The sequence below is a fragment of the Tinamus guttatus genome, unplaced genomic scaffold (assembly GCF_059628265.1).
Source record: "Tinamus guttatus ecotype Peru unplaced genomic scaffold, ASM5962826v1 Tinamus_guttatus_pri_ptg000530l, whole genome shotgun sequence".
Taxonomy (NCBI): Eukaryota; Metazoa; Chordata; class Aves; order Tinamiformes; family Tinamidae; genus Tinamus; species Tinamus guttatus.
Window position 1 is genome coordinate 4,020,583 of NW_028289064.1, and position 24,418 is coordinate 4,045,000.

General features: G+C 37.6%; 1 protein-coding gene across 1 annotated transcript; it reads right to left on the reverse strand.

Annotated features, from left to right (window-relative positions):
- Positions 1–2,319: 2,319 nt before the first annotated feature.
- Positions 2,320–20,759, reverse strand: YME1L1 (YME1 like 1 ATPase). The gene is made up of 19 exons (XM_088533993.1): positions 20,632–20,759; positions 18,166–18,297; positions 16,375–16,537; positions 14,814–14,912; positions 13,317–13,426; positions 11,991–12,141; positions 11,793–11,900; positions 10,826–10,908; positions 10,115–10,205; positions 8,752–8,904; positions 8,003–8,135; positions 7,455–7,517; positions 6,827–6,939; positions 6,246–6,401; positions 5,447–5,598; positions 4,405–4,531; positions 4,231–4,304; positions 3,371–3,457; positions 2,320–2,697 (listed from the first exon to the last, which is right to left on the reverse strand). The coding sequence occupies exons 1-19, from the start codon at positions 20,659–20,661 to the stop codon at positions 2,554–2,556; spliced, it is 2,169 nt and encodes a 722-aa protein (XP_088390119.1). The 5' UTR covers positions 20,662–20,759; the 3' UTR covers positions 2,320–2,553.
- Between the last annotated feature and the right edge of the window lie 3,659 nt (positions 20,760–24,418).

Consider the following 24,418-nt stretch of genomic DNA (forward strand, 5'->3'; position numbering starts at 1 on the left):
TGTTCCTCCTGTCCTTTATCTCCTCAATACCCAAGTCAGTAATCAAAAATTTAATGGGCGATGGATGGATTCAGTGGAATTCCCCAACTTGAGACAATTTTGCCTGCGGAGAGGCACTCGCCTCTCCCTAGATGAGGGAAATTTAGACTCCCAGATGTACCTGGGAACACCCCAAGTCACACCCAATGCTCAAAACAGACAAAATGAGTTTCTTCAGAACTCCTCCATTATCCACACAACCACCAAGGCATGAGCTGCACTCCAGCAACCTGGGCAGCAAGCAGGGAAGACACCGCTCCACACAGCAGCTCACCTCAAAACCCTCCTCCACCAGCCAATCAACTGGCCAGTTTTCCAAAAGACTTGTAGAGAGCTGCTCTTTCCATAGAGCTAGAAGCTTTTTAAAGAGGAAAGATAGATTAGACTTCAAGGATCTGCCTCCAAAACACATTATTCAATAGTGATTTTAGTGACTTCAAAACTTAAATCCTTTTTTTTTTTTAAATAAAAAAATTACACTATTTAAGTAGAAAAAAAATTCCCATCCAACTCCCATTACTGAAGTAGCATTTGGAATAAAGGTCTGATTTTCTAGGAAGAAAGTTTCCTAGAAATCCATTTAGAAAAAAAAAAAGTGCAATTTTGCTATAGTTCTTAAATTTATTTACAAGTTTAAATGTTTCATACACCTCAATTTACATAGTAGGGTACTTGGTATTATATTTTCAGCAATTAATAGGGAATAAAAGGAAAGCCAATATACGCATAATTAACTTTATTACTCAAAAACAGATGTCAAATATGCAGTATACGTCTGTTTCTCTTGGCATATTTTAAAATACATGTACAACTGTAACTAGTCAGCCTAGAAGTTTGGTATTCTGTTTTTTAACACTTGGAATTTCTCCCACACTGCAATGGGAGGCCGCTATGCTAAGCCAACAATGAAAAATAAGCATAAAGTTATTCTGGGTTTGAAAGAAAACACATGTGCTCTTACTAAAAAGTAGATAACAATCAAGTGTTACACTCAGAAAACTCTAAAAGTTATGTTAATTCTAGTTTTAAGTTTTTTAGCTACCAATATCAATTCACATTTATTGGCACCAGCCCAACTATTTTAACTCCCATCTACGTTAACTTTCAATAAAGGCCTCCCCTCTGCAACAGAGGTTTATAGTCCCAAGGATCTATCAATTAATTGCACAGAAAGATTATTATCAGTCAATGCTATTCCTGAAGGCCAGTTCCATGACATCTGAAGAATACTGGCATATATAATTGATAGCGATCACTTCCACTTGATTGGAAACTAGATTTACTTTTGAAAGTTTTCTTATGAGTTTAGATTTCCAAAAAGTAACTATAAAGATTGAAAGAAAAGGGAAACAAGAGAAAAAGAAAAAAGGGAAAAAGAAAAAAAGGGAAAAAAGGGAAAAGAGGGAAAGGGAAAAAAAGAGGGAAAGGGAAAAAAAGAAAAAAAGGGAAAAAAGGGAAAAGAGAAAAAAGGGAAACAAGAGAAAAAGAAATGGAAATGTTACCTGAAACAACAAATGCTTGAAGCATTTTCTGAACTACTCTTTAGTGAGCAATATTGTGCTCTCTGAAGAAATCCTCTGTTGGGTTAAACACCCACAATAAAGTAGTAGTAAAAACTGAGCAGAGCCTCCAGCTATAAAAGCACTGTTTTCAAGTCACACCCATCTACTGCAGTAATAAAAGTTGTGAGAATTCTGTCAGCAGCACGTCAGAGGTCACAGTTATTCTCCCTACCCCTGCCATGGTTCTGTCCAAAACACATCCCAAAAAGTTTAGACATGTTTACTGTGGTGTTGCTCTTGCATTCAAATTTCTCTCCCAGCCACACGTGTGTGTATTTTAATGCCAAGCACTCAAAAGGACAATCACTGCTTTCATTTTTGTCCTTGTTTTTTTAAACCTGGAGCTCTCAAAAACTTCCTTTGAGACACACTCTGTGGCTGCTTCCTTTGTACAGATGTTTTGTTACGCTTCTAAATAAGAGCATATTTTAAAACTCATCTTTTTATCTTCAAACAGCACACAAACACTATTAGTTCGACTACACACTAGAGTTTTGCAAGTCAATACTTCAGCACTTATGGTGTTGTTACCCATAACACACTCTGCAGTAGCCAGACTGGGGCACCGCTGCAAACGCACATAGAGCAGTGTGACCCAGGAAGCCGGGACAAAACACATCAGCATCCCTGCACTTTTCTTTCTTCTCAACTTCAGTACATTTGCCTAGATCCAAACATTGAATTCAACCCTGAGATTTATGTTTCTGAAAAAAAAATCTTTTCTGGGAAGAGTAGAGGGAGAAGGAGGAAGCTGCTTTATTTTGTGTCTTAGTTTGAAGGGACAGAACAAATAGTTGAGGAACAGAAGCTGACAAGAGACTGCAGAGTAATCTTAAAGTGTCACTAATGCCATACACGCATCAGGTAGGGGAAAAAAAGCTATGCTGCATAGGACTACTGCATTGCTAGATGTACATTCTTCAAATTAGCAGTTACTGTATGAAGGATGTTATCATCTTATTTCTATTTTTTTCCCCTCTAGAACAATTTGGATTTCTTTGGCATCCAAAGTCTCGTATTTCAGTAAAGCTTCTGCTAAATTCTTGTGTTCTTTCGCATGAGTCTTCAAGATGCTCTTTGCACGCTCATATGAGTCCTAATATTAAAAAAAAGAGGGGGAGAATGATAAAGGTTCAAATTTAAAAATTGTCTCTATATAAATACACAAACATTTAAAATTCAGCTTTAAACCTCATAGCCAGCACAGCTCCCATCTGAAAGTTTTAAAATCTAGAAGTCATAAGTGTTCAAAAATATTTACAGTATTTGTAGCTTTATGCCACCTCTCCATTTTGCATAAGTAGGACTAAAAATATAAAAAATATTCAGGTTTGTCCCCACGTTCTGTAAGACTTGAAAAGAATGATTAGATCTGAAAAGTGTCTGTTTGACTGCTTACAGTTAAATATATTTGATTATATGTTGTAAATATTATAGCGTATCCAAGGCATGTTCCTCAGACTCTCAGACTGACATTTTTAAAAACTTACTGAGCTCTATAAAGACCACATATCGTTAGAAAACTGGAAGCTACTCAGTAAGTTTAACGTGCAACAACTACTAGTTGCACCATAAGCTTCAACTTCAGTTTTTAATTCTACGCAGATAGTTCTTAGTCAACTAAGCAATTAGTTCAGAAAGAGCCACAGCGACTGTGCTGATGTTTCTGTGTTACTGGATACAGATAACGTGCAAGCCTGACCAACCTAACATGAACACATGTGTAAGCAAAATGAGCAGCACTGTCTATATTGAGATTGATATCTTACCCTTAAAAGCGTTCTCACTTCCTGTTCAATTGCAGACTGAGTTTCAGGGCTAACTTTCCCCGTATCAGTATAGGTCATAACACCAAGCTAAACAAAAACAAAGGTTATTTTTTTCTAGTCACTGTTACAACAAAACTTTAGAGCCTCAACAAATGCAAATAAACAAAAAGCATTATTCAAAGGCTTCCTGAAGTGCTTATGATGGCAAAAGCAAGACAAGACGCTTATACATCAGCTGCACTATCCCTGCAGAGTTCTACTTCCTCAAGTTACAGAAGAGGTTCGATTCTGATCATTGCCTTACAGAAGAGAAAAACAAAACCTCAAAAAACCCCAAAAAACAAACAACAAAAACAAACAAACAAACAACACACAAAAAACCCCCCCACACAAACAAAAAAGTTCGCCCCCCGTCCATCCCCCCTCCAAAAATCAAGCAACTTACCACATACAAGCAACCCATCACATAAACCACCAGACACTTAACATATTTCTAAAGAAGTTGTTCTTTATAAGTCTACAAAATTTAGCATTTCCATCTTCCCCACCTAAAACCAGGAAAAGTCCATTCTCAATTCCAAAATATTTACTTTTCTTATGAAGATTTTCTGTGGACCTTAGCGACTTCCAGGGTCATTCTGAGGTGAAGAATTTTTACAGTATTTTTTAAATTGCCAAATATACAGGTTTTCTTGTTGAGTTGTGTATAGCAGGGCCAAAAATAGTCATTAGACTTATCATCTCTTTTTTCCCCTCAGAACTTGATCTCTGTAAACACTGACAGCCAAATAGGCATTTAGTTGCAGAAGAGAAAAAGAAAATCCTTATACTATCTAGGTATTTAAGAACAGAGATACTACCTTTTCACTCATTCCAAATCTAGTCACCATCAGCTTCGCAATTCTAGTAGCATTGTCAAAATCACTGGAAGCACCTAGGTATTAAACAAGCTTAAATTAATTGCTAAAACCAAAGTTAAACAGACCTATCTTGTAAGCTCTGATCAGGAATTCTTTAGCTACTGATCAGCTGACCTGTTGTGATGTGGTCACTTCCAAATATGAGCTCTTCTGCTACTCTTCCTCCCATGCAGACATCCATCTGGGCAAGCAACTGGGATCTAGTCTCACTCCATCTGTCATTTTCTGGAAGCAAAGATACCTGTAAGATACAGACTTGTGGTCAGGTAACGATAAACGCAAGAAATACGTAAACTATATGAAAAATACCCCAACTTATATCCAAAGTGAATATAAAGCTTTTTATACAACAATTCGAACACCTAGGTCTTCCATCTTGCATATATATTCGGCGGTTTGGCTTGAGAGCTGCTTGGCTTACCAGATGAAATAGCTCCCTTCTAGACACAAACTAGAAACAAAAAAAGCAGCAATCCATCTAACACCAGAATCTTGCATTTAGGACCAGGAGAAAAACAACAACTAAAGAAACAAAACAAGCCCTACAGAAGCCTACTGTATCTACTTCTCCTTTCCCTATATATTTAATCGAGTACAAATCAATTTGCCTGGAAAATTCAGACCACTTTTTCTTTACTTGAACACATTAACTTGGGTAATATTCCACAGAAATAGGTATAACAGAGATAACTTTCTGTTCAAATGCTCAATATGTCTAAGACAGAATAGAAAAACATAACCAAAAGTATCTGTTAGTACAGAGTAACAGGTAAGTTTTCAGAAAGAGTTGCACTAGACAGAGAACTACTTCATGAAGTTTGAGTTAAAGTGCATTTGAGCAGTACTGCTGCTTTCAAATCTTTTAGACATTCTTTGGAGTTTCATGCATGGAAGATCTGTGAATTGCAGCAGAATACACACATATGTAGAACTCTTCCCTTGCATATTTGATTATTCATACCAGCAGTCTTCAAATGAAGAACGAGAGCTCTCTATTGACACAGAATAAAAGCGACCAAGAAGTTTTCCAAGAGATTGCTTGTAACTAATTACAACAAATTATAATACACATTATAAGCCATTTCAATAAACAGTGCTGTTAAATTTCTCAAAATCACCTAGCAGTAGCCCACTGAGGATTTTCAGAATTACTCACATGTCCAAGCGTTGTTCCTCGTGTCATGATCGTTGCCTTGTTGATTGGCATTGCATCCTTAGTGTAATAGGCAATGATGGCGTGTCCTGATTCATGGTAAGCTGTGATTGTTTTGTTCTTTTCATCAATTTCTACACTTCTACGTTCAGGACCTTAAAGGGAAGAATGTGAAATAAACTTGCTTTCACAACTTCACACAACAGTTCACACAAACTATACGTATACAAGCAGAGCATAAAGTAGCCAAAGAACACTATGCAACCAAAATTAGCTAACACCCATGAAATGCTAAATATTTACAAGTAGGGTTTCAGTGTTTAGAATGGACCTAACTCTATAGTCAAGTTCCTTCTAAATGAATAGATTAAAGGAAAAAAAAAATCTATTTCCTCTTTCAAGGAAGAATGAACCAGAAGTGCTTTCAGTGTGCATCTCTCAGGTGTTTGCTTTGCCTTACTATATGCCAAGCTAGGTAGACAGGAGTTCCAGACTTTGGGGCATCTATTCTTCCCTTCTTCCTTTAAAGATCAAGGGAGAAGAACATGATATCTATTCTACATCTTCTAGGCTTGAGGAGAGCATGCAGTGCTTCTGATAACAAAAAAAAACTCAACACCATTCTGTACTAGATTTAACAGAGAACTCTGTGATCTCAAAATTTTCTATTCAAAATTAACAAGACTAATACAAGACTTACTTGTTATATGAACAAAATCTATTCTTCTGTAGAAGTATGAATGTTGCAAAATAATACTGTACTGCAAAATATATCAGCGGCTCATATAAAAAAAAATCATACCCATCAGAATTTTGTCCTTGGAGAACTCCAGTTCTTTCATGGTTACCATATCCTTTCCATCAACAGCTGCCTTTAAGGCAGCTTGATTTACAAGATTCTCAAGTTCTGCCCCAGAAAATCCTACTGTGCCTCGCGCAATTATTTCTGGATCAACAGCTGTGGGAAAAAAACAAAACAAAACAAGGTTGACATTAGCGTCCATACTTCTAAAAAAAAAAAAAAAAAAAAAAAAAAAAAAAAAAAAAAAAGCTTGTGATATATCATGAATAAATATCAAGAAATTATCAAGTTACAAGCAAGACTGCTTCTACTAAATCTTCAGTAGAACAGCATCTACTGTTCTACTAAAAATAGTTATAGTAAAAATGAAAAATGTTAACCTTCAGGAGTAATGAAGTTTGATAGTCAAGAGACACTAAGATCTTACAGAACTATCCCAGAATTAAATGCTACGAGATTTTTGTGTTTCTTTCTGCATCATATGATCTCAGCCACTACTACCTTCCAAACAAAAGAGTGATAGACCAGCAGGCTGACCCAGTGAACAGACTGTTACATGAAAAGGTTAAGTATTTACTCACATGGATCATACTTTATTTTGTTAAGATACCACTTCAAAATTTCTGTACGGCCTCTTACATCTGGCTTCGGAACAGTAACTTGCATGTCAAAGCGACCAGGACGTATTAAAGCACTAAAAGAGAAGACAATTTAATACAAGAACTTTAAAATGCTGCTGTAAATTCTGTTAATAAACATATATGAATAAGATGATCAGAGTGATTTTTGTTAAAGACTTCTGTCACATAGATGCAAAGAAATTTTTTTCCAAATATTTGTATGTTAAAAGATAGCTCATTTATCGCCAATTTTAAAAGGTTTTGCATTTGTAAGTAAGGTAAGCTACTACTATTAACCACTACTGAAATGCAAACAAGGAATGCAGCTTGCTAATTTAAGTATAAAAACTTGCAGAAGTTTTGGGCACTTATATAAACAGCTTGTTGCTTTAACAGTTGTAATTGAAAAACCTTTCCGATGCAAAGAAACTGGCCAGCATCCATCCTTTTCCAGAAAAAGCACCCCAGGTATAGCACTAATCCTTCAGGAATTACCATCAGCAAGTCTCTCATCCCTCCTCCCCTCCCCTCCACCATTTTCTTTTTTGGAATACATACTCTGCAGAATTGATTCATAGATTTAACTCACTTATCTAGTGCTTCAGGAAAGTTTGTTGCACCAATAATAACAACACCTTCATTGGGTTTAAAGCTGTAAGAAAGAAGAGTAAGAACATAATTAAATTCTCCTTGAGAGAGTTTTAGTCACTCTTAGTCACTCTTTTCTTTTCTCATTTGCAATGAAGACAACTTGTCAATTAAATAGGGCCTGCCAACCACCATGCTCAAACCATGAGCAGTCAAATTTAACCCAAAAATCAGTAAGAATATGCACAATGACACCCAAAGTTCAAGCTCTTACTTCTTTAGAAAGCCTATAAAAAGAGAAATACTTTAACATAATTGCAGCTACTCTGCTGCTATAATTTATAGCCTCCTATATTCTTTAGACCAGGGTCATTTATGACACTAAATGCACTGCTGGAAAACAATTGAGAGACACTGTAGATTTATATATTTTAATCATTTTTCTTTTAGGTTTTCAAAAAATCAAAGCTGTCAGACAAGTCAGCCCATCCAGTGTTCCATATACCACCCATTCAAGCACTTTTATAACCTCAAAATGTCTATACTTACCCATCCATTTCAGCAAGAAGTTGATTAATAGTCTGTCTTGAGTAAGGATGCATTGGAGATTCAATTCTCTTCCCACCAACAGAGTCCAACTCATCAATAAATATAACACAAGGTGCATTTGCTTTTGCTTCCCCTGACAGAGAAAAACAGACGAAGGACATTTGACCCACACAAAGTAACAGAATCTTAAATTAAACCATATAGTGTCTACTAGTTCAGAATTCAGAACTTCTTTTCATAAATGCTTGCTATCTAAAAGTAATTGACATGACCAAGATCACACACTGCTATGTGCATACTAGGTGCGATTCATCCCACACACACACACATCTATGGCCAAGCCACTCATCTAACCCCTTTCTGCCACCACCAGGAAGAAACATGACTTTTTATAAAGTGCAAAGTATCTGCCACATCTCACATACCTTCCACGGGAAACCAGTCACACTTCTACAAACTCATACTACTTTCTACATTGTAGGTGCTTGACATTATCAATCTTCCATTTAAAGAAAGAAGTTTAGATTTTTCACCCTCTAGTAACTATTTGCATACTTAAAAGTGGAAAGCCTCTTCTGCTGTTAAACTAAACAGGCTTTGGTCCTACCAATTAATATATTATTTAAAGAGCTATATTCAGTGCCTACTGACAGCATCAAGAAAGAAAACTCAAATTAGTTGCAACAGACATTAATTTGGTTAAAGTCTTTTATATTAAAAGACTTTAAGAAAACAAACATTTAACTTACTGAATAAGCTTCGGATGCGACTAGCTCCTACACCAACAAACATTTCATCAAACTCTGACCCGGATGCATAGTAGAAGGGCACATCAGCTTCACCAGCCACAGCTCGTGCAAGAAGAGTTTTACCAGTACCAGGCGGCCCAACTAACAGAATACCTGAAAACAAAACCATAGACATAGTCACACGGGTACACAGTCTTCTGGATCTTCCACATATTAAAAAAGGAATTTGTATTTGACTTCAAAACACCATTAACATTTCATTTCAGATATGCCCCATTATTTGCACTGCAAAGAGATGTCCTTAAGTAGATCAAGATGCTCTTCAATATATTTTAAAACAGCAGGAATAAAATCTGTAAGATTATTAAAACAAACAAACAAACAAACCAGAAGCCTAAACTATTCTCTGAAGTTACTGATGTGTTTAGCAGTTGAAATACTACAAGTATCCTCTTCATATCACGTTTACCTAGGTACCACAGTGTTAGACTACCTAAACATGGAAGTAGCTGTGATTTGTGAGAGAGAGAAGAAAGTCCTTGTTTGCAGTGTGATCTAGTATTTTATATCAGAACAGAATGGATTGATGGACAGAATGGATTAGATTACTAAGTATACGAGAAAAATCTCTTGACAATCACTTATATTTTTTAAACATTCAAAGGTTACCAATAAGAAGCAAAATGAAAACAAAAACACCACCACCACCACACTACTTGTCAGATAATTTACTTAAGTCTTAACAGGAATTACATTTCAAAAAGAACAGATTTTCGCTTTCTTCTTTTTCAAAATGCACCCTCAGAAGTGGTCTAGATTTGTAACTTTTCTAAAATAGACAGTAAAGCCCTTTCTGAAAGGGGATTTTTTATTCAAGTGTTCCAAATCATTGAAAAATGTAGAGAACTGACAACAAACAGACTTACCAGCTCTACACATTTCAGACTCACTTAGCTTCTTACTATGACCCTTAAATATAGGTTTTCTTATTTTTTTTAATGAAAACACTTCTTCTGAACCAACCAAAACAGCTACCAAGCGTGAAGGGTACTGAGCGCAGGGGAGGAGGAAGAAAGGCCTTTCAAGGAGAGTATTAAAACCACAATGAAATAATTACCACACCCAAACATGCACTCATGCATTCCACCCTGCCTTTCCAGATAAAGGATATCCACCACCACTGTCGTACATTATTTACAAGCTACTGAGGACCACTTTTCTAACTAATCTCCTAGCCCCAAACAAATTATTTTTTTTTCAGAGATCCCACTATAAATTATTCATCCAACACAGAACAAGAGCACAAAAGCAGATATATATGTGATATATCCATTTTTCACTTCTGTTGAGCAATGATTCTTACCTTTTGGAAGTTTGCCCCCTAGCACAGTAAATTTATGGGGGTTTTTCAAGAATTCTACAACCTCCTGCAATTCCTGTTTAGCTTCTTCAACCTGCAAATTAAAACACAAGCCAGAAAACATGACTAAGGCTTTGTAAAATCTTGCATCTTTTTTGAAGGTAAACTTTACAGTAGCATCCTGAATTTAACACAGCCTATTTCCTAAAATAGTTTATAGCAAACAGTAAACACTAAAGAATGGAGAAAAAAAAAAAGAGTGGTACAAACCTAACAGGTCTCCCAGGGATCAGTATTGTATTAGCCTTCTGCATCACTGAGTAAAAATGTAACTACCCTTTCTGACTATGTTTTTCTCTCTAACTTGCTTTGTGCATTTGTTCTGTATTCTAGTAAGCTAGAGACTATACCTCAGAGGAAGGCTTGTATACAATTCTGCTTAAAGAACACCTAACAGTTTCAGGGCAGGAGGAGGAAGGAGAATTAACACAGTGACTCAAGACTGCACTGCTTCTCTGCAGCAAAAGATTGGGAAATGCTATTACTGATGCTCATTTCTCCATTCATTTCAATTTTAAGGTCTTAGGCTTATCAGAACACAAGGAGAATTTTTAAAAGAAAATATCTGATAGAAAAATGTAATGTAACAGAATAAGACACTCTTCAGGCTCATGATGATTAGTCAAGCAAGAATTCGCAAACTTTAGAACTTACCCCCTTTACATGTTCAAAGGTGACATTTTTCAGCTGAATTGGATCAACTGCTGCATCAAAAGTGCTTGATGTTCGAAAACGTACTATAAGGAAACAGCAAAAGAGGAAGAACAAAATTACACATTAAGTAATTTCATTCCAAGATAACATTTTGCACATCCAAGTACACACAGTTGAACCAATATTTTCACACTTGCCATTCTAAAAAGCAATATTTCAATTTACAAATTTCCAGCAAGAATAAGATCTATTTTATGTATTTAATCTTATATTTTTAGTGACTCCAACAGTAAGAAATTTCTTCAGTCATTTGTAACAGAAAGCCCAGTATCCAAAGGTAGGTACATAAAGCCAGAAGTCCGCCCTCAACGTTTCCTTATTTGATCAGACTAGACCCTATCTTAACATGATATTGAAATGATACTGAAAAGCCTTCAGTCAATCTGGTATTTGCAACAAATTTCTTACGATGACAATTCGGCCATACAAGTATTGAGTGAGTATAAACTAGGTTATGGTTACAAATAAGATCAAACCATTTTCTAGGTGTCCCTGCTGGAGCAGGAGGGTTGGACTGGATGATCTCTAGAGGTCCCTTCCAACCTCAACCATTCTGACATTCTGGGATTTTGCTTACTGCTACTCTACATAATACATCATTTCTATCACAAAACAAACACATAACCTGTGAACAACCCAACTTCTCTGCTTTTCTGTAACTGTCTTTGAAACATATTTTCCACAATAAAATAAAAAAATGTATATACTAACAGACAACCCTGTCTTCATAAACATTCTGTAGTACCATTGCTTGCTAGGCTGTAGCCAAGAGCAGTAAATAATTCTCCTGTTCCATTAGCACTTTGAAATACAACCCTATAAAAGTCACACTGCTGAAATACAGTCCATACCTGCTAAGCTTGCTGGAAGAAACAATGTGAAGAAGAGAGTAAAAAAGTTAACTAACCAGCATCAGAAAAGGAGCCTTTCCCAGGTAAAAATGAGGAATATACGGCAAGATAAAAACAAAGGATGAAGAGAAAGAAAGAAAGCAACCGTGACCTCCTTAAGGAATCTGTAAAAGAAAACAAAGAAATGTTTTAAAAGAGGCTGAAGAGGCTATTTTCAGAATGCAAAGACAAGATGATAAACTAAAATAACTTACCAAGTGTTTTTTGTAGGAATACCTGTGCTTTCAAGAAGCCTTCTGCAAAACCAGTTTTAAAAGCATCCTGATGTGCCTCTGGGATGTTTTTTGTTTTCATTAACATATCCAAGTTTTCAACATCAATTCTTCGCTTTCTCAGGATGAAACTCTAAAACATTTTGCAAAGCAGCATTAGCAGAGTTTTGATATGTAGTTAACTCATAAATCAAGCAGCATTAATCCAAGACGAGGGGAGGAAAAACAAAACAACACAGTTAAGGTTATACAAGATTACTTAGACAGGACTCAGTAGCTTGAATAAGAATCACAGCAGCTCTTCAGGGGCTTCTTAATTGTGGCTCTGAGCTGACCAGGTTCAGAGTCCTCCTGGATGCTGCAGGCAGCCACTTTAGTGTTCATGCTTTGTACTCCAGTCATGGAATGAAAATGCTGTCCAAAGAAAGCTCTATGGCGCCAAGTCCAGGAGTAATTACCCTAAGCTTTCTGCTTCATGAAGTGAAGCTAGAATTATTTTCATATAGGACACGTCTTCAGAAGTACAGTAATCACGTATACCTAACATGCCCTACCAAAGTTAAGCACCACTACGTGGACCAACCTTGGTGCATCATCCATGCACTCAGGACTATACTTAAGGCCACAGATGAAACAGACCACAGATGCCTAGAGGAAGGGAAGTTGCAGAAGTTCAAAGCTAATTTATATGTAAACACAACACACTTTCATTAGCCTGACTTTTGTACAGACAATTAGAAAATAATCAGACTACCCAGATGAACGTTGTTTGGATAACAAGCCTTGGCAAGTCTCTGCTTACTCTAATTCTCAATAGCTATGTACTATTTTAAAGGTTTACAAAGGAGTTCTTTAACTCAAAAATATTGAGACTATGGATTTTGTACCTTAAAAACACATTAGCCTCAACTAAGTCAATTCTTATAGCCACTGATCACATACTGAAATGCTTAAAAAGAAGCACATTTTGATACGTTAAACTAGCTCTATTTCCGTTTAAATTAGTATTTTATTCATTTACGAACTATTTTTAAAACAAAGTTACAGAGTATGAAGAATTTGATTTTTAAGAATGCTTATACTTCAAAACAACCACTAAACTTAAATATTCTTTATATTCATAACACACTAATCAAATCAGTGTATTAATGAGGAAAGCAAAACACTGTCATTGGCTCAACTTTTAGGCTTAAGAAATTTTTCACCTTAGTACAGAATATCCTTCATAAATTGTGTAGATAAATTTCAAAGAAAGCACAGGATTTATTCAGGCCAACTTCAAAGTTACTTTTATCATAATGTTAATACCTTCAGAAGTGAAGAAAGTGAATTTTTTGTTTCTGGGAACTGCTCAGATGTTGACTGCAGACGTCTTGCTCTGGATCTCAAAGTCTTAAAACCTCGGGATTGTATGTAAACTTAAAAAAAAAAAATACTATTAGTGCATATACTCATACACACACAAAAAGCAACACTAAGATTTTAGCCCTATTACATGAAAAAGACTCTTTATTGTGTTTTAATTAAACAATTGTCAACCTCCAAGTTGAGCTCATGTTTTTCCTCTACGTAGGTCAAAAGAGTAGGGGAAAATGAACAGAACTGCATACAGCAACTTGCATGCAAAAACAGAGCAAATTAACTGCAGTATTATAAATACATACTTAGGTGATCATGAACAATGCTTGTAATCTGTACTTGCAAGTTAACTGCTTACTGTCTCACAATATATTTTTCTCAAAGTTTCGCTAAGTATTAATGAATTGTGAACTGTGGTTATTAACCAACCCTTTTACTATCTCGGGAACAGAAAAACACTTCTGAATTGAATCCAGGAATGCTTTCTAACAAATGCAAAACATTTGGAAGACCATCTAGAAAGACAGAAAAAAAAGTTCCTGTTTTTGAAGGCAAATTCTGGAAACTCCGCTACTAAAGTATCCTGAAGAGACCAAGAACATGACAGTTGTGCTATTATCTTAGAAAATAACTACAGAAATGAGAGTGGTTACACAAAACAGGAGCTTACAAGTGCTATAGGTCTGCAGTCATATCTCAGTAATCTTGTATAATAAAAACAATCTCAGTGACAAGTCAGGAAAAGCAGGAATACTACAAAGTATAATTTTAAAAGCCACACACCAAACAAAGGAAGATTAAGATAACCACTAACACCAGTTAATCTTGCAATTTTAACCAAGCCGTTTCTTATCATAAAACAAGATTAGTTAAGAGACTTCTGGAGGTCATCCAGTCCAACCCTTGCTCAAAAAACAGACAACTTCAACATTAGATCTGGTAACACAAGGCCCTGCCCAACTCGGTTTTGAAAATTTCCAACAGAACTTCTGCAAGGAACCTACTCCAGTGTTTAACCATTCTCAATGTGAAAATTCCACAACAGGAATTTTTCATGGTACAGCTAGTAATTTCTACCCAGGAGGTGCACAGGAAAAGGGTAAGAATATGATTTCAACAGCAGTTAGATCACCTGCTGCCTTCCCTTCTGCTAACTATACAAAAACTCCCATTTCTTCAGCTTCACTCTGTACATTAAATATTCCAAAACCTTCATCCTTCTTAAAGGCCTATATACATTTATGGCTTTCTCCAATTTGTAAGTCTCTCTCCCCTAATCTCCCCTAATTTTAAACAAGTCAAATATCTTAGAAAGATCACCTGGATCTGCAAAACGAAAAAAAAAAAAAAAAATTCCCCAGGAGGGAAAAAAAAAAAAAACAAAAAACAAAAAAACACCACACATACACACATAGTTATTCTAAAATAGAGTTTGTTGTTTCATACCTGGCCAACACCGCAGATCTGAAGACAAACTTTGGAGGGGATTGGGATGCTGTCTGTATAATAAAGATGAGCGTAAAGTACTAAAAACATCCACAAAACCTGTAAAGATAAAAATCAATTATAAACGTCCTATTTTAAACAGCAACATAACTTGAGGCAGGTTTTTTTACTTTATTATATTGAATATAAAAAAATTACTATGACCCGTCAGGCATCTATATTTAAATAAATGAACCACTACCAGTACGCGGCTGACTAGCTTCTTGCATTAAGCCATATTTGGTGCTTTTCAATGTACCTTTTTATTTATTTTTTTAATTAATTAAAACTTCCAAACCGCAAGACAGGCAAAACCTTGAATTTGAAGCTCTACCTCTGTAGGAAACCCTACATTCCTGTACAAATCTGAGTAGCCCAGAGACATTCCTAAAACCATAGCACCAGCCTTCATTCCTTGAGTTCCAAATGCTGGAAATTGTAGATTAGTCATGACCATCTTTGGGGTTGCTTTGCACTGTGTTTAAAGTGTAAAAACATCTCTAGACTATATTGAATTTGCTTTATTGTTTAGCTCCAATAAAACAGAAACAACAAAAAATGAGAAGTAATGCATTTAAAAAAAAAAGCAGATACCATTTCAAGCATACTATAAATGACAGTCATCTTCTCTGCAGTCTGCCCTGCCTAGGAACTCATTTTATGACTCTCATAAAACAGGTATGAACTATTTAGGAACGATCTGAGATGCATGCTGGGAGTTGAGGTGGGGGGAAGGCCCAGATATCTTCTGAATGAACATGGATGAGAGTGTAAGTCACAAACGAGTCTTCTTATTTTGTATTTACACATTCTGATAAAGTTAGTACGTAACTGAGGTACATCTAGAAAAGCAAAAAAAAAAAAAAAAAAGACAATTTCTACTACATTTTTTTAAAGTTACATCATTGCAATAACAGCCCACAAACTACCAACTGAAATACTGAGAAACTGCAGGAAGAAAAAAAAAAAAGATTAGTTGCTAATTCCCTAGTAAGGTACATTGCAGAATCTTCTACAACGCTGCATACTGCAGGATTTAATACAAACTAATAATGAATACATCAGTAAAAAATACAAATACTCTCCTGATTTTATATAATTAGGCAATATAGAGTCACCTATACTCAAAGTAGATCCTTGAAGTTTTAGTATTTCCCTGGCCTGACAGCTTTCCACCTGCAGTCTTGCCTTTTCTCCAGTAGTAGGCCTCAGACATCATTCCTCTGCTTTCTCCCATCTGCTGTAAGTAGCATCTCAAAAGACAGTTATACACATGTTTTTCTCTAATGCCCTCTTGTGCATCTCTAGAGGGGCTCTGCTCCTTTTCTAAGGCTCCTCTCTTTACAAGGAGGGGCTATGCCTAAGCCTAGCCTCAACAAAGTTATCTCATACCGTAAGGAACTGTTCTTGGTTTATTTCAGTAACTTTACATGGGCTGTTAGTGGCTTGAAATTCCTTTTTCATGTCCTGATATAATGTTCAAACAAATGACGAATAACTTGGCAAATTTTTATTTGCATACCATGCTTATTTTCAAAGAAGGACTCTGCAGAGACGTAGGATGTATGCCACTGGGAGGAAACTTTCTTCTCGGTACAATAGCCAGGAAGCAGCCTGTTCACTAGTTCTTTGAACTGGTTAGGTTTAAAATCAGACAATCCCAGATCTCTTAAACTGAAGACAGGCTGCAAAACAGAAACATAAGAGTTCAAACCATATTTAAGATTACCTTAGAGGGGGTAATCTTGACTGAAGTAATTTTAAACTTTTAAATAAAATAAAATAAAAAATAATACTAAAATAATAATACATATTATATAATATAAATAATAATATATAATACACAAGAAAAACTTTTTAAAAAATATTTTTAAGACATGTACAGTGTTGTGTTTTAAAATCAATTCATAAGTACACAAAATACTTCATTGTAAAGTCCTAGAAAATTGTTGATCATCCAGTTGTTAAACAAAATAAGACCAGCCACATTTTTATCACCATTTGACTTTTATATATGCCTTAGAAAAGCGAATCAAACTTTCTTGCTTTAGCTCAGCAATTACTTAAGAGAATTACTGAAATAAATGCAAAGGGTGAAAAAATTCAAGAAACCCTGAAATGTTGTCCATGCCCTTTCAGAAGGGGATACTATATCCAAAAATGAAATGGGCTTAAGTTTAAATCACAAAGTATACAGCTTCAAGTTCTCAAAAAAAGTGATTTTTGCCATTCCACTGATTTAACACTCCAAATTGCATATCATGTTTAAGTATTTGTTGTTTTTAAAATCAGGCAACAATCCAGTCAACTTTAAATATTGTTAATAACTTTTTTTTAATTAGGAGAGACTTTATTAAAGGTTATTTTAATAATTTTATCATCCTAGAAGGAAGCAAACAGGCATACAAGGGAATATAGAGAAAAGACTAAGAGCAAAACAATCTCTCAATTTAAAAGACAACAGATTATCTCATCAAGTGGAACAACAAACAGAAGTGAATAATTGAAACATACTTTTAGTTCCATTCACCAGTCCAAGTCCCCTGCTGAAATTAAGTTTTATTGCCAGAAGCAAATACCTCTGTATTTATATGGAATCACAAAACAGAGATATTGCATCTATGGCATACAAGCACATATGGAAAGTTGTGGAGTTAAGAGACAGAGAATCCTTGTGACTCCAGGTTTTCTCCCAAACACTGTTAGTTATGATATTTGTTTTAAAAAGCTAATTGAAAGAGAAAGTAAATGACAAGATTTCATACTTATTTTGCACTTTCTGTATCTTGATTTTTCATTAAGAACAAACAACTGATGATGATGACAAAGATTTCTCATAGAAAAAAAATCACAACACTCAAATATGTTACATCATCTATTCAAAAAACAATTACATAATCTTAAGCAAGTTTTCTCACAATTCTAACTCTGTACTAAAGCTCAGTGAGTGAAAAGACAAAATCAGTTTTATGCAAACACACTTTTCTATTCTTATAGTAGCAGACATAAATCTGAAAACAAAAGAAAATCCTTCCCTCCTTTGTAAATTACTGCAGAAAAAAATAGTATATTTTTACTTACTAATGAAATCCTGCATTTTAGTAGAACCCTTATTGCAAGAAGCATTGACTTACTTAGGTTTTATCTGTCAACATTGTTTTATTTGCTCACATCCTATTTTATTTAGCCAGTATTATTCTATAGAATGAGTCAAATATTAAATTTACTTAAATTCTTTTTAGATCTAGTTCAGAACTCTTTAGATCTAGTTCAGGTATAAGTAAGGCAGCACTTTTCCCAAAGTTCTTAGTACCTCACTGCTTTGAGGATCATGTTCTGGGGTGGTGTCCCTCTGGACAGGCTGTACAGAAGCTGCTTTGGCTGTTGTGGTGGAGCTTTTTGGTGAATGAAAGGCATTGATAAGGTGACTCAGGGGAACAGTAGCCTGGAAGGGGTTGGGGGAAAAAAAAAAGTTTCATTAAAAAAATGCAAGTATATCGACATTCCAAATCTTGATTTATAATTACTTATCATGTACTCTGCACTTTATCCAGGATTTCATAACACCTATGAACTTAGCTTCTATACCCCAATGCTAGTTGATATGTGTACTTACAAAGAAAAGAAAGAGTACATATACATGACAAAGTAGGAACTCAGAAAACTTAGAAAAGGAGAAAAAAAAACAGCTCTATTTCCTGTGTTTCAAACATGAGTGTACTTTAAATAAACTAATCAGTGTATACTCAAACTGGGAAGTGAGGTACAGAAGATCAGCATTTATTCAGTGTAAACACTGCCCTCAGTTTGCACAGCAGACAACATTTAATTACAACAAGCTAACGTACAGCTTCTCACAGATGCTTCTTGCCTAAGAGCAAGAAAACATCACTAGTGCACTTACCATTTCCTTCAGGATATTTTATCTCTTTTTAAACCATGCTTGCTGTATTAGTTGGGTATGTGCTTCTACAGATGATAACAGAAATTGCTGAAGTCTGCTAGCACATTATAAATTTAAAATCAGCTCATGATGCAGATAAAATATAAAACTGCACAACTGAAGATATTTGTCTTTTACAGACCTCCCATTAAAGCCAAAAGGGTTTCTTGCCATCCAAACATTTTTCACCACACAGCCATAAAAGACACAAGTGAAAAAGAAGCACAATCAACACAAGGAAAAAGAAGTAGTAAGCTACTTTTATACTGAAAAGCCTACAAGCTGACGCCATTTGTCAAAATGTTTAGAAGATGTTAATAATTAGTGTCATTCAGACACTCTTCTTTGAAGAAAAAAATGTTCAAAATAATCATGAGCCTGTCTTGCCGTCTGCCAAAACAAAACTTCAGACATTAATCTGAAATATCATTACATGGTCAACTCTAGGTTATCCACACACAGTTGCCCAAGCAAGAACAGATCAAGCAGGGAGCATCAAGCTTCTCTCCAACAAGAAGTTAAGTGGCTGCTTTTGAACAACAGGGAACCACAAGATTTTATCAAAGCCTTACTAAGTACTACTAATTCAAGTACTAAATAATTTTCCAAGCATCTCATACAAATTGATACTTATGAAACTTAAAATAGATAAGTATTTCCTGTATTACACAGGTTACACCCAGAAGTTTCCTTTGTGTTTGCTTCCTCAGAATCCTATTTTAGTAAGTACCTAACTATTAAGTACAGTAAGAAGCACATGGTGCACATTCTGCAGTTCAGCAGCACTCGGTCATTTTTTTCAGTAAATTCCAACTCACAGATCAGTAAAAATCCAAGTGTACATGTCAGGACCCTTCCTGTAGCACATGACAAGGCTTATTGCAACACATGGCACAAATAATTTCAACAAATTTAAAGAAAGCCTCGGTGTTATTAAGCAAGAAGGAACTGGAATGCATCTTTTATTGCTGGAACAATTGTTTGCATTCCTTGGAAAACCTGACTAAATCCTTACTATAAAGGGTTAAAAACAAAACAAACAAAAAAAAAACCCCAACAAACTATCTGTTGGGTTAGCTAGTTATAATATCAAAAGCAAAAAAACAGTGTGACCTGAAAACTCAAAGGTAATTGCACAAGGCTATAATTAAACTCTGGAAGTTTGTGGTGAAACAAACTTGAGCTAGCACCCTAAACACTATGCAAACTTTCTTCTCCACATCCCGCTACGAAAAGGTGGGATGACGCCTCCTGGAAAACACTACACCGCACAGGCAAAACAAAACAATGCATTTGGAAAGAACAATTGAATCGCATCGTAGAACAGGATTAGGACACACTAACAAAAAAAAAAAAAAAAAAAGGGAAAAAAACAGTAGTTTGGATCAAGGCCCGTGTAACTTGCTAGTCCCACTCCATTCACTGGGCAACAAAAGATGCCTTCCAGGCCGCATCCGGATCGCTCTACGTAGCAAACAGCCAGATAACTTTTCCACCACTAACTTGCCTAATTCTACAGTCACTTCTGACCTTTCCAACAACACGTGACAGTTGCATAACTCTTTACCTGGAGGGAAAGGGAAAAAGGGAGCAAACCGACATATTTTTGCTAGGAAAAAAAAAATAAAAGGATTAAAAAGACTTCTGACTACCCCTTCCTTTCCGATTTTAGACGCTTTTCCTGTACCGTCTCCCTCCTCCACTGTTAGCGGTCCCCCCCCGAAGTGGGAGCCCAAGGCACCGCGGCCGTTCCCGGGGGCGCCGCTCCCCGCAGCCACCCCCACCCGCGGCGCCCCCCGCCCTGGACCGCGGCGGCTCCTGCGCGCGGCGCCTCACCTGCGGCTGCACGCTGGAGAAGGAGAACATCTTCCCCGCTGGAGCGGCGGCCGCGGCGGCCACGACGCCGCCTGCCCCGCTCCCCGCGCCGCGGGCGGAGGCCGCACGCGCCCGTCAGCCCCGGCCCGGCGTCGCGGCCGCCGCACGCAGGGCCCCGTGCCAAGATGGCGGCCCCAGCGGCCAGCTGTGACTAGGCCTGGCGCGGCCCCGGAAGCGCGCGGAGATGGCAGAGCTTCCTGGTCATCCCCGCCCCCTCGGCGCCTAGCAACGCGGCGTGCGGCCACTGCGCCTGCGCAGGGGCGAACCATCGGCTGCGGCGCCGCGGGGGGGCGTGCGGCGACTGCGCCTGCGCAGGGGTGAACCATCGGCTGCGGCGCCGCGGGGGGGGGAGGGGGGAGAAATGAAGAAGCGTGATAGTGATAAATTGTATTTAACTCAGTGTAGAAAACCTACTTAAAACGCTATTTTCTGTATTTTTTCACATTGCTGACACATACGTGACAGGAGCACTCATACAAGATTGCCTTTTGCAGTACTACGTATCTCTAAGCAAGAAAAAGCCAATTAGACTAATTTATTGGACTAGTACAGGGACCCCTAACTCCGTGCTGACCAGAGAGATCTTGGCTAACGCAGAGATTCTTAACAAAAGGTAAGGCAGGATGGATGAAAAGCATGTGTGAAAGCAATGTTGAAAACAGACAAGAGTTAACACCACTTGGGGGACACAATTCTTGGTGCTTCTAAGCATCCAAGTATGAGACTGTGTAAGTGAAACCTGTGAGGAAATGAATCCATGGGACATTTTTTTAAGCATCACTTTATTTTCTGTAACATCTCACACCGAATTTTGTCAAATTCAAGTAGAGCTCACACAGCCAGCCATACCTACTGGTAACTAGTATAAAATCATATCCAAACTAGAAATCTAGATGATAATCATTACTCAGTCAAATCAACAGCCGTTTTGACAGCTTCTTGTAAGTATTTCAAGTCTGATTTTTTTTCCGAATTGCTGTTATGTGATAAATGGTATCATTTACTAAGATGCACTTACGATCAAGCTGAGGAAGATCTCGTGAAGAGCTACCAAGTCAATTCAGTCTACCTTCAGAGTTACAAAAGCCTCTCAGTCAAAAATATTGGCGTTAAAGCCACACCAGCGTTTCTGATTTGCTGCAACCCACTTTATTCTGATCGCTTCTGCCAACAGTAGACATTTAACTTAGTGCGATCACGAGCGAACCTGAAAAACCCTACGAGAAACACCCCCCTCAGCAGGGGCGCCCGGGAGCAGCAACGCCCTATGCGATAACATGGCGGGCCCCCAGAGCGGGTCATTGAGCAGGAGGCTGGCGAGTAATCTCGGCACCGTCAGAGGAGTCTTTCAAGTAAAATCAGAGAAGAGAATCTCGGGACGGGGAATTGGAAATAGGGGAGGTCTCGAATGGCGGCTGAGGAAACCCGCGCGCGAGCCGCCATTTCACAACGCTTCACACACACCCTCAGCCCCGCCCATGGTCGCGAGGAGTCTCGCGAGAGCTTCCTCCCCCGCCCGCGCGGCGCGGCCGTTGGCCGGTGACGTCACGAGGCGGGCGCGGAGCCGCGCCGTTTGAACGGGCGCGGGCCACTCCGCGCGCCCGGGCGGCCATGGGCACCGTGGAGGCGCAGGGCGGCGCGGACGCGGCGCGCATCGAGGTCCCGCGGCCGCCCTCCATCGAGGAGTTCACTATCGTGAAGCCCATCAGCCGCGGCGCCTTCGGCAAGGTTTACCTGGGCCGCAAGGCTGGGCGCCTCTACGCCGTGAAGGTGGGTACTGCGCGCGGGGGAGGGGCCGCGCGCACCGCGCAACGGCTTAGCACTTAAAACTGCGCGCTTTTATGTTTTAACATCATTTTTAGTGCGCGTGTTGTGACCTGAAAGTTTTTGTGCCGGTAATATTGTAATGGTATCTATGTGCATAGCCACAAAATTTAATGTGCACTAAGTGTTTGTACAAGTGAAGCTAACGTTCATAAAATTGCCATTCAATAACTTCTGTACAACTATTTATTTATTTTTATCACTAGCCTTGATAATAGAAGCGGTAGCCACGAACTTGAGTAGAAAAGCTGCATTGCTTGAAAAGCTGCATTGCTTTAATGTCACTCTATCGGGATCAAAGGTGTCAGATGCAGATACGCTTCCAATGCCTATACACTCTTGGCTTATTCATATTTCAAATATGCTATTATTTCTGCATTCTGCTTTAAAAATAATATTGAGTAGGCATATAATGAAGCAATTCAATAAAAGAATTGGAGCCTAATTCACAGTTAATAGCTCATCTTCATGAGTTGCCTGCTTTTATTGAAGCTTCTTCACAAGAAAACAAATGTTTGAATGAATAATAAAATTTAACAAAAAATGCTTGTTTTCACTGCAAAGTTTACAAATACTTTATGAAGTCTTGCACTTGAGAGATGGTTTAATGTTAGATATTCAGTGGTCAGCGTTATGATGTCCTTGGGTTGGATGAAAAGACTTAGCAACCGTATCTCTAAGCTTGTTTTGAAGCAGGCATCTTTGTGTACCGGGGGAAGGTGTTTTACCTGGTGCAGTTTGGTATCAGATTCAGCCTGTGTGATCACACAAAATGCGGGTAGGGTGATTTTTCTTAAGGATTGAATTTATTTATTTATTTATTTATTTATTTTTAGGTGGTGAAGAAAGCGGACATGATCAATAAAAACATGGTTCACCAGGTCCAGGCAGAAAGAGATGCATTAGCTCTAAGTAAAGTCCTTTCATTGTGCACTTATACTACTCACTTCAGTCAGTCAGTAATGTCTATTTGTGAGTAAATAACCTGTGACGTTTTATGACAGCATAAAAACCGAGTGCAGAGCTATGTATGTCTAAAACAACATTTTAGCTGAACGAGAAATTTGCTCCTTTTCTCCTGGCACCATTGAGGTCTTTGCACCTTGTTTTTTTTTTTCTTTAACAGGAGAGTCCTTGCTAACAGCTAGTCTATGTAGGAGCCTTTGGGAAAAAAAAGAAGAAACCATTCTATTCAAGCACATTCTAAATGATTAAAAAGTACCCGTGGTTCACTAATAAGGATTGCTTATTGCCCGTGCTTGAAATATGTTAAAGTAGTTGGGCTAGATGTCAAGAGGCAGAACAGAGGACTAGCCTATGTGGAGTTCTGACTGTGGTTTTATAAGCTGTCTCCACACAAAGGTAGTGATGAGTATGTGGTAAGGCCATCTACAAATGGCCTAGTATAATTTGGCTTGCTAAGAACATTCACATTTGTCATCTTGCATAAATTCTACAATGGAGGCGGCTGAAGTGTACTCTTGCAATGCATTTTGACTAAAAGTGAAGGCTTCCTTTCTTAGAATCTGTCAATTGCCTCTCAGAACACAGGAGGATTTCAGAGTGAAGCATTTTTAGAGGAAGTGTTGACTTGCATGTATTAAACAATTTTGTTTCTCATGATCTAATTACTAGTGAGTTTTTTGACCAGAAACCCCATAAACTCCTCCTAATCCCTGAAAAGTGGATTTTCTTGAAACCTTTTTGTTTGTTTGCTAGACTGTATGCGGGCTTTTCTCCTCTGAGCCGTGACTATGTATTTCCTCATGAATAATTTTTTTAGACATGATAAAATAGCATTAATATTGATTTGACAAGCTCAGATGTTTTAAAGCTTTGCTCCTGGGGCGTTTAATGGACCATTTAATGTGATGTCATTTGGTTTTGCAGACTGAAAGCCTTTTGCATTTAAATTGTGTGTGTG

Coding starts and splice junctions, on each gene's coding strand:
- YME1L1 (XM_088533993.1), bottom strand. CDS start 20,661: ATGTTCTCCTTCTCCAGCGTGCAGCCGCAG. Junction 7,518..8,002: donor CTTCTTGCTGAAATGGATGG/GTAAGTATAGAC, acceptor TCTTTCTTACAG/CTTTAAACCCAATGAAGGTG. Junction 4,532..5,446: donor GAGGAACAACGCTTGGACAT/GTGAGTAATTCT, acceptor TGTATCTTACAG/GTATCTTTGCTTCCAGAAAA.